The 10,913-nt window shown below is 45.5% G+C and overlaps 1 protein-coding gene across 2 annotated transcripts in view; it reads left to right on the top strand.

Moving 5' to 3' along the window:
- Positions 1-7,988, top strand: part of GNG12 (G protein subunit gamma 12) — a 136,035-nt gene extending 128,047 nt beyond the window's left edge. For both annotated transcript variants that reach the window (XM_047788694.1, XM_047788695.1), the window contains exons 3-4: positions 2,019-2,130; positions 3,990-7,988. In XM_047788694.1, the coding sequence (XP_047644650.1) occupies positions 2,038-2,130; positions 3,990-4,115 (219 nt within the window). In that variant the 5' untranslated portion in view covers positions 2,019-2,037 and the 3' untranslated portion in view covers positions 4,116-7,988. The remainder of the gene's footprint in view (positions 1-2,018; positions 2,131-3,989) is intronic.
- Positions 7,989-10,913: the final 2,925 nt, after the last annotated feature.

A 10,913-nucleotide genomic window follows, 5' to 3' on the forward strand; every position in this document is an offset into this window, starting at 1 on the left:
CTGTTAATAAGCGCTTGCCTGGGAGCACAGAACGGGCTGGGCCCGGCCACGGGGTGTGAACCAAGTCACTGGGAGGAGACCCTAGGCCTCTCCTTTGGGTGGGGCAGGATGACTGAGGAATCTGAGGAAGAGGCATCGCATTAGGAAGTGTGTTATAATCAGGTCTCCCAAAGCCTAGGACAAGGCAAGGCCACTGTGCCCTGCCACACAACGCCTCCTCCCAGTTTCCTGCATGGCTTGGGCTCCCTTATTCTAGGGCAATCCCCAGTGGGCTGTCACCAGCCAGTCCATTCTGCCCTGACACTAGACAGTAGCAGGAGGCCTAGGTTCCATGCCTATAGCCCACCCAGACCAGTCCATCAAAACTCTTGACCAATGACCAGGAGGACAATGACAGGTACACAGGGAATTCCCGTTCATTGTGCCAGGTGTGACTCCCCAGGACAAATATCCTAGCAGCTGCTGGGTGCAGAGCGCCTTGCTCCTATGCTAAACAGTACATGAGGATCAGTGAATTGAATCCTCAAAGACAGTAGTATCCCTCTACTATAAAAAAACACAGCATAAATGAGAAAACATGGGCTCACGGAGGTTGAGTAAGTGCCGGTGTCAACCAGCTAGCAAGTGGAAGAGGCAGGGTACAAACCAGGAACGTGAAGCTGGCTGATGAGGCTGGATTTCAAAGTTCTGCATGCAGTTCAAAGCACCGTGTTATTGGTGCATTTGACCCACATGCCTCTGACCTCAGAGTGTCCAAGTCCTTGAACTCAGCCCTCAGGAGCATTCCGAGCGCTGTAGACCTCTGATGGACTCTGTTGGAGCCCTTGGGTTACTGTTTTCTGCAGCCTTGTCTGCAGCTATGCTCTGTGCAGCCTCGGCCCGTCCAGCAGGTTGAGTCAGCCTGGGGTTGCTGCCGGCGCCACGGCGCCCTAAGACTTTGCTGCGCCCCGGCATAGCGCCGGGGTGGCACACCTACTGTCCACCTGCTCTGAGTCATAAAACTGCCACACTGCTGCCAGGCCTGCCAGCTCTGTGATTTCTTGTAGTGCCATCACTTAGCCATATATGGCAGGGGCGCCAGGCAGTGCTCTTCCTCGGCCCGCCTTCCCCTTGGACTGTGCCATTGGACAACTAGACAGGTCGAAGCTCAAGGTCCAGGATGTTTCCTTTGCTGTTCACCAGGTGGCTGGGGAGAGGGAGGCAAAAGGCAGCCTAGAATCCAAGGGCTCAGGCCCGAGAGAAGAGTCAGCCCAGGAACATGGGTGGGATTAGCAAGCGCCCTGGCCACCAGGATGAGGCCAGAGAGAGGCCAAAGGCGGGGACTGATAAAGTTTCACTAAATATTTCAGGCTCGAGGCGCTATCCCATTTGACATTTGCTGTGGCTCTGTCATTGAGAGTCTTTCAGCTGAAAGGGTCCCACTTTTTCTGGCATAAAGACACCCTTATCTGCCCAACTAACATTCTGCAAACGATCGCAGGTCTTGATAGCACCTCAGAATGCACCCTTTGTGCAAAGGTCTCCAGAAGCCCTCTTTGGCTGTTCTCTGGTGCCAGGACTTGCATCGGTGTAATAGTTGGGTAAGCGAGCCAAGACGAAGTGCAGTCACAGCTCCTCTTAACATACAGGGCGGTCATGTTAACCTGCACACGGGACGCAGCCTCCAGTTGCACATGCTCCTGGGTGCCGGAGGCCTCCTAAGTACCACAGCCGTTTGTGTGTGTTTATTTCCCCTAAGAAAATCCTAGGAAAGGCTGCTTTATGCTGTATGTGGGGGTGCGTGGATGGAACCACGAGTACGGGGTTTCTGCAGAAAGTGCTCAAAAGGATTGCAGGCTTCGAGACCCAGGCCAGCCCTCCAGTGGCTGAGGGGCTTTGTAGGAACTGCCTCCCAGAGGCTGTGGCGACTGGCAATGCATCCTTTTCCCCTCAAGTAACACAAAGCATGATGAATGTTGAAACAGCTTAAAGATGACTGTTCTTCACCCTGAAAAAATTTGTTTTTCTTCGTATTTCAGGTGAAAACCCTCACCGAAGATGTCAAGCAAAACAGCCAGCACCAACAACATCGCGCAGGCAAGGAGGACGGTGCAGCAGTTGAGGATGGAAGCTTCCATTGAAAGAATAAAGGTAGGAGCCTCCAGTGGATCCGACACGTTTTCGGACCAGCTCCCTCTGCTCGCCCAAGGCGAGGCTCCATTTCAGAGAAGGTGGTGCCCTTTAGTTCAGCCAAGTGCCAGGATTCTCCTTGAGCAAGAGTCTTAAACTTTGATTTCTAATAGCACAAGCCCCATGGCAGAAGCTCGGCTGAGCCAGTCTGAGTTCGCCTCTGTTTGGACAGAAAACCTAAAACCCGTGACAGGATTTCTTGAGGACCTGCCTTCCCTGAATGCACATGGTCAAGCCCTCTGCTTGCCGTGTTCTCCGTCTAGACGGGGGTTCCAGGTGGACTTTGTCAGTACCCTGGTCATCCCTCTGGAATGTCTGAAGTGTTCTAGCATTATCGGTGCAGCCACGGCCCTAACAACATCACCCAGGCAAGGCAGATGGTGCAGCAACCAGGTCTCCCGTTTAGGAGACGGCCGCTCTTTCAGTGGGTGTGGACTTCGGTGACCACCTTCTGCACCCAGGGTGCCCATTGCCAGCCTTAGTTGAGATCTGGAAGAACCCAGAAGGCATTGGTAGGGTCACCCGACTTGGAAGTCTTTGCCCCCCAAATCCCAAGAGACAGCGAGGCAGCAATGTTGGAATACCTTGGAATGTTGTGAGTCATGCTGTTTCCTCGATACCGAAGCAGTCACCTGATAAATTCCTCTGGGCCGGGAGAGATAGTCACCTTGTCTTCAAAACAGGAGGCTTCCCGCGCTCTGTCAAGGGCTTGGCAGCCCCGAGCCCCTGGCCCAAGGACCATGATCCAATTGTTCTGAGGGTCTCCTACCCAGACTGCTGACCAGGACATGGCATGTCCATTTTTAACTCATGCCTGTTCCCACGCTGCTTTTGTCCCTCTTTTTATCTCCCCAAGCCAAGTCTTGCAAGTCTCCCAGACCTTGGCTCTTGTTCTTTCAGAGTTTTGGCTCCGAGACCATAATTTGGTTCTAACTCTGTTGCTGCATTCTGATCAATTTTTTATTCCACAGAAACCAAGATACAGCCTTCCTTTGAATTAAAGGTGCTTGGCTTCTTCCCCTCCCCTGATTTTTATATTTTTGAAAAATGTCAAACCTCTGGAAGAGCTATAACAACAAACTCCCACCTACTCTTTACCAAGATTCACCATTTGTTAGTCTTTTCCCACATTTCCTGTCTCTGTCTCTACACACATACTCGTGTGATTTTTTTCTTGAAACTACTCAAAAGTGATTTCCAGGCATTATGACGCATTACCCTGCTCCTTCACCGAGAGCATTCTGCTACCTAACCACAGTACAATTGGTACACAGAGCATCAGCTGCTAATGGTATGTAACACACAGTCCAGCTCTGAAGAATCCCGGTCACTCACTTTGCAGAATGGCCCGCTCTTTAGATGGGATGGTTTGCCCACAGTCAGAATCTGGCTAGATGTTTTGGTGGGAATACTAGCTAGCTGGCGGTATGTGTTCCACACTCACCCTGGGAGACAGCTGATGTCAGTGTGATCACTTGGTGAAGGAAGACCTTATCAGAAATGTCCATTTAAAGTACCTTTTCCTTTTGTTTGGGCGCAGGGGTGGGCATGGTACACAGCGGCTTCACCTGGGACCTTTGTTCCCAGAACAGGGACTGAACCAGGACCAAGGCAGTGAAAGCACTGAGTCCTAACCATCATACCACCAGGGAACTCCCCACCTTTCCCCTTTTAAAGTAGCAGGTAATCTGGGAGTGATACTTCGAGACGCTGGTTAGCCTCTTCCCCAAGTCTTCCACCCAATGGGTTAGTATTCAGATAGCTTTAAAGCATGCAGATAAAGTATTTTCTTTGTTTTCTTTGACTTGCCTACATACCAGGTTTCCAAGGCATCAGCGGACCTCATGTCCTACTGCGAGGAACATGCCAGAAATGACCCTCTGCTGATGGGAATACCAACTTCAGAAAACCCTTTCAAGGATAAGAAAACCTGCATCATCTTATAGAGGAAAAGTCAAGCAGTCCCGCCCCTCGTCCCAACAAAGCAAATTTTGAGCAGTTCCTTAAAAAGATTTACCTTCGGCTTATTTGGTAACCACTGCTAATCACTAAAATGCTCTTAGCTTGGAATCATCGACTCTGAAGTCTTTATTTTCCAAGTTGTCCTTGCTCTAAAATACCCTTTACTGAATTAATACAAAATAGCAGTCTCGTTTTCCCTTTGGTAACTAGTGTGTCATATGGGGTGACTGCTAAAGGAAAGTTGATCTGGCCTTTTCAAAAACACCATTAAAATAAATATATGAATGATCCAGTTAAGACCCCAATTACCTGAGCATTCGTCTAGATTAAAATGCCAAGACAACTTACGGCCTAAAACCTTTCTATCATCGCGTGTTCTTAATAGGGTTGTGCCAATCTGTACAGTATACATGGGTGAGGAGTGTTGTGTATATATATTTGTGTGTTTGTATATACACATCTCAAAGCTTATTTCCGTACTGAAATGTCTCTCTCGCCATACCATCTGTTCCTCAGCTCCAAAGCTATACCTTGATCGTGAGCTGTGTGTCGGTGGAATTAAATTCTTTGCTTGTAGTAACTGTGCACAAAGTCAAGAACTCCCTTACGATTGTGTGCATTGTAATTGAGTAATGAAGTCATCTCTCTCCTCTTGAAATCTTGCTGACCTCCTAGGCTACAATAAACTGTGCCAATTAAAATTTTAAAACCTGAGCTAAAAGCCCCTTTATAATAGGAGGTATGAATTCACCAAGGGCTTTCAGGCTTCAGTGATCCTGAGTCTAGAAAAAGGGAGGAGGCTCTTGGGTGGTACCCAGGGCCCATAGTCTCGGGATCAGGGGTAGACACCTCTGAAATGTCCACTCTCTAACCACGGGAACGAGACAGAGCAGCCTTGAGCCTGGCTGAGAGGGGAGCAGGAATGCATGAAAACCAGCTGCTCTCTGTGATTTAGCTCACGTTCTCTGCCTCCCTGTATCTTTCCTCTGCTGCCAGAACGTCTGTCTTCAGAGGTCATCCTCACCTCCCCAAGTGGGTAGAAGGTGATGGGGCAGAAACACCCAATGAACGTAAAAGTATCAAGACACTTAGGCTCTTTTCACAAACTGGTAGCATCAGCCCCACCCTTACCTTTTCCACGCAACATCCAAGAGGATTGGATTCATTCAGTGGTTCACTACTTGGGTCCATGGGCTCCAGCAGCTGGTGTCGGGTGCCTTGATTTCCTCTGGGCATGAAGCCTGCCCCCACACATGCGCAGCATTTGCAGCGGGGATCCCAAAAGAAGGCATCTCCTATGGCCAAGAGGCTATGTTAACTTTACCAAAGAGGAAGAGAGGGTCTTTATTTTCAATGCTCACTTACATTCCCAAACCATACACTCAGCCTTTGATGTTAAGTCAGCGTCAGCTCGTTAAAAATAATGATGGATTAAAACCTTGTTCTCAAAAAGGAGTCAACCCCAAGAAGGAGTTATGTACCATGGTTTTCCCTAGTTCTGGACAATCCAGCCCCGTGGCACAAGCCCCCTTCTCACATTTGGGCTTTGAGTATTAGGCTTATTGCAGGCAAATGCAACACTGGTTTTAAACTGCTCAAATATAGTCCGTATTTTTCCCAGTCACCTAACTACTCAGCATTGTGTACCACCTTGCCTCGTCCAAGACCATGTGAAAATCACACCACCACCCTTACACACTTGTCACCTACCCTTTGGTTCTGCAATACGTCCAGTTTCCAAGGAAATCACAGGCACCTGTTGGACAGAGAAAGGTTTTTTTTTTTTTTCCCCTCTTTCCAAAGGTGAGATCTGAAGTGCACATTAAAGTGACAACTTTACATTTAATGCTTCACGTAATGAGACATGCTTTTTAAAATATTTTTCTAGCAGTAGTTTTAGAACACTAATCTTATTTTCTCTCTGATTTTTACCATGTTTCCTTAAATATTTATAATGCAGCTTGTTACAAAATATTGTCATGAAATTGCTTTTATTATACTGGTATGCACACATGTTTGGTAGCAAGCATAGTTTATCCTTTAGTCCTAAAACATGTTCTTTTACCTAACAGAAAACAAGTATGTTTTGCTATATATTTGTTAATATGCTTGTAGTGCTAAGGAGTGGACTTGAGGTCCCAGGAGAGTTCACTTTTATTTTTGCTGGCCAGATAGAGTAAAGGCTCTGAGCACGAACAGCATGTAACTTCCTAAACAGGTATAGGTCACGTTCAAGCAAAGTGAAATGAAATCCTTTGATGCTGTAGCCAAGGGGGAAAAAATTGGAGTTAAATGTTGATTTACTTATGACTAGACGTCTATGTGAAAAAAATATAATATATATATACACACACATATATATATATGATACAGAGAAGTCACTTTTATTTATCAGGCTTTATTCTACTCATGAAGCCACAGTTAAACTATTCTTCAGCAGCTGGTTTTTGATGCTGATGGACACGTCCAGGATGTGTTATTTTTTTCCCACTACCACTGTAATGACACATGTAATCACTTTTGTACATGCAGCTTCTTGGCTTCATAGCGATGAAGCTATTGAAACATGTTCACTATCCTGTCTTTAATGCTGCTTTGGTTAAAAGTGATCTCTTTTTCTATTCTGACATCTTCATTAACTCATCATAACACTGTCCATTTGAGGCCTCAGGCCCATAGCAAGATACGCTAAACAGCATTCCATGACTCCAAAGTATTTTACAGAAACACTTTAAAAAAAAAAATAGAGAAACCCTTTCTATATGAGGTGGTTCACAAACTAGAGGTTGTAGTTACTTTTTTTCCTAAAAAGAATCAGGTGTCTAACCTGTCCTTCCCTTACCAAAATGAAAAGGGCCATGTGTACCCTTTAAAGAAAAGACCTGATTTGCTCTTTATTTGGACTATTTTTGTACTTTACTCATCTTAAATCATCAAGAAAAAAAAAAAATCACACCCATGATTTAGTAATTTGGAGGCATAAGTTAACTGAAGTCGTGAAGGATGTGCCACACTTGCCCTTCAGATGCCTTCTTCTTGATCAATTTGCAGCTAAGATCGTGTCATCTGAGTGGTTACTCCCTATTTTGATAAGATGTATACAGACCCAAGAAGTGAATCACAGTACGTGTCAGTCCTTTCTCAATAAATATAATACCAGAGTGTGTTATAACTTGTATTGACTTCTTTTATGGTAGAGCTGTTAATAGGGAAAAAAAATACATTGAATCAAATAGAATTATCTGTATGTGAACATAGAGCACTTACTTACCTAGAGCTGGGTGGCCTGGGTCATCATTGTCTAGCCAATCCTGTGTCCCTGTGCTGTGTGACTTTGGACAAGGCATGTCATCCCTCTGGGCCTGCATTTCACCATCTGTAAAACAAGGGGCTTAAAGTAGATGATGGCTGAGATCCTCCTGTTCCGTCCAACGGCCTACCCCCCCCCCCCCCCAATGGTCCTGCCAACATGTTGGTGCTATAAGCTGCTTCAAGTAGAAAATTGGTTTGTCTCTTGTGTTGTGCTCATTTAATAGCTTAGGAAAGGCATTTTTGTTATATGGCTTGTTTTCTAGTTTTATGGACTTGATTACTGTAATAATGTCTTGTTTGTAGCCATGTAACTATAAACATGTAGTCTCTTGATGTCTCAGTAAATTTGCATTTGATATAATAGTTGATGGGATTGTTGTTTTACAACATTCTTTGGCTCCTCATCTGTCCAGCCTCTTATTAACCTAAACATTGTGATCATTGTTTGGAAATCTGTTCTGTGGAAAGAATAAAAGCATTTACTTCACGGCTAACGTGTTCACAGATTTGAAAGACGTTTCATTAAAGCACCATTGCTCCCTTTACTGGGTCCGTGCCTCGTTGTGTCCTCCTACCTGTATTCTGCTCAGTAAATTAGTAGAAGACCAGTTTTCTCTCCCTTTTCCTGCATTCGTTCAGTTAACATTTTCTGAGCGTCTGCTGAGAACCAGGTATAGAACTCAGGCTCTGAGGACCATCAAATGACTAAGGCTCACAGCCTTGAGCAAGGAGGAGGGGACTGACAGATGTATAAACTCATAGCACTATGGGCGAACTGCCTGAACACAGTGGACACACATGCTGCAAGAGCCCAGGGGAAGGAGGCCACCTCCATATCAGCAAAGTCTCAGAAGGCTTCCAAGGGAGGCCCTGTCTGAACCAGATCTTGAGAGAAGAAACCCAGTATGCATTGGAATGAAGCCCTGGGACCAAATGACAGGAGAGGGAGAAATGTGAACTCAAAGCTAGTGTTGAGAGCATCTCCCATACACTTCTTTATCCTACAGGCCACAGGAAGTTCGTGCAAGTTGTTAAGGAGTGACGTAACGATTCACTATGTATGGAAGGCTGTCTGCCATCCTGAGACCCAACTGTGACCATGGAAACAGATAACAAATGTAAAGGTCATCAGACTTGATGACTCATATTCACCAAGGTACCCTGCCTCCTGCCCGGTTCCTTCCTCCAGGGCTGGGATTCCCACAGAGATGAAGGGAGGATTACGTCATCCCAAGAGGCAGGGGGTGGGAGATGGCAGGGAGCCAGCAAGGGCCTGATCATGGGCTGGGCAGGCTACAGAGACAGCCCCTGCTTCCAAGAACCGGACTCCCATACTACAAAGGGTACGGGAGAAAGCCACTCAACCCTTTCTGGGAAAGGACTGAAGACCTGAGACACCTTGGTCATGAAAAATAGGAGCTAACAAGCACCTTCACTGGTTCGGACCAAATTCCCAGAAATTCCTGTGACTTTCAATGGAAGATGATTCTATTGTGGGGTGGTAGACAGAACTGGGTAGCGAGAAGGGGAAGGAGGAGCATAGTGAGGCTGAAAAGGATAGATTAAGTAAGTGCACATGGCAGCTGAAATAGTACACATCCTTAATGGTATGAAGAAAGAACAGAAACCTGCTGGTAATGGAGGGAACTAAGCCTGGAGATACCTGTCAAATCACCTGCCAGTTCTCCTGGACATGCGCTGTGATCAGCTTCTCATTGGCAAAGGGTCTGTTACACATTTACATATGGATGGTCACCATAAGCCTTATTTGGGGCTAGGTAGACAGTTCTGAGCCTTCCTCCTGCCTTCCTTCCCTACGCCTACATCACCTGGGCTTACTGCTCTGTGCAGAACGTGCCCCACCATCAGCACTAGCCGTCTTTGCACAACCTAGCGTGACTATTGCCTTTAGCTTGTTCTCAGAGCATGGCCCTGCTTGCAACTCTACCCCTTTGCCACGGTGAGCAGCAAATGACCTTTGCCTTCAGATGAGCCCTTCTGTTGCCCCAATGACAGTCTCCTTATCTGAGTCAATCACATCTACTAGAGGCCATTTAACTATAGACCAGCACTAAGCAAACATGTGCAGTGGGTCTCAGGAACCCTTACCTCAACTACTTTTTTGGGGGAAGGTGTATTTTATTTTACATAATGATTTTTTTTAATTATAGCTGGTTTACAGTGTTCTGTCAATTTTCTACTGTACAGCATGGTAAGCCAGTAAACATACATGTATAGATTCTTTTTTCTCACCTTATCATGCTCCATCATAAGTGACTAAGATATAGTTCCCAGTGCCACACAGCAGGATCTTATTGCTTATCCTTTCCAAAGGCAATTATCAACTAATTTTTTAAGAAACCCATATATTCTCTGCACTGGAAGAAAATGCAATCCAAATAAATTCATCCTGAAATGCTAATGACTTAAGGTATTCGTCTATGGAGGAAACAATGCTTTGGACAAAGGAGAAATTTAGAATAAAATTTTAGGTATATTGAGAATGAATTTTACATGTGAAGAATTTTATATCCTACAAATTCTCCTAGATAATCTATTCAGTTATGAAAGCAAGTAATTGGAATGGTTGCAATATATAATGGTCAGATCTCAAATTTGGAAGTTAAATATGCTGCCGAGACATCTATGTGCAAGTTGCTACTTCTGGCCTCTAGATCCAAGCATACCCCCACTTTACACACACACACACACACACACACACACTGCTTAATGATAGAAGTTAGCTTAATCCAGGAAAAGACCTGAAATCTGGTGCTGACATAGGACGTTAACCATGTGACATCACAAGGACCCTGTGGATCTTTATGTTGATATCCTGGGGCAGGCCTAAAGCAGTCATTCGCTGAACAAGTTGTGATATAGCTTCCTTCTAAGGTAGATTTAAATAAAAAGCCAGCCTATTTATAGTTCAAAAATGTGGGTCTATAATTGCACAGCTTGTACTTGAACATGGCAAAAATCATAAAGAAGCCTTACAGTCTATGAGAAGATGAGCATTTCTTTAGCTGCACAGCAAGAATCATCTACATGCAGCAGATCATTCCTACTTTTAACCTTGAGACATTTTTACATGGCCAATGCATTAGAATTGCTCTGTTCTACACAAACCCTTTTAGATCTGACATCGACGAAGTACATGTCATTATGAGCTGTACAACATGTCCATATTTATAGACATTCATATGAGGCTCTGAGGAAGGGAGGGGCCCAGCATTGACACTGGGCAGGGCACTCAGCATGTATCCTCCCAGTTAAGCCTCACAGCAACCCTTGAAAGGAAAGACTTTATTTAACTCTTTATAGGTGAGGAATTGAGACTCAGAGAAGTCAAGCAAGTTTTGCAGGATCCTACAACTAAAAGGTGCAGACCCTAATTCCATACACCTTGGTCACCTGGACGTACAGCCTATGGTCTGTCTTCATATTTGCAGCATGGTTGAAGGGGTGGG

The sequence above is a fragment of the Phacochoerus africanus genome, chromosome 8 (assembly GCF_016906955.1).
Source record: "Phacochoerus africanus isolate WHEZ1 chromosome 8, ROS_Pafr_v1, whole genome shotgun sequence".
Classification (NCBI taxonomy): domain Eukaryota; kingdom Metazoa; phylum Chordata; class Mammalia; order Artiodactyla; family Suidae; genus Phacochoerus; species Phacochoerus africanus.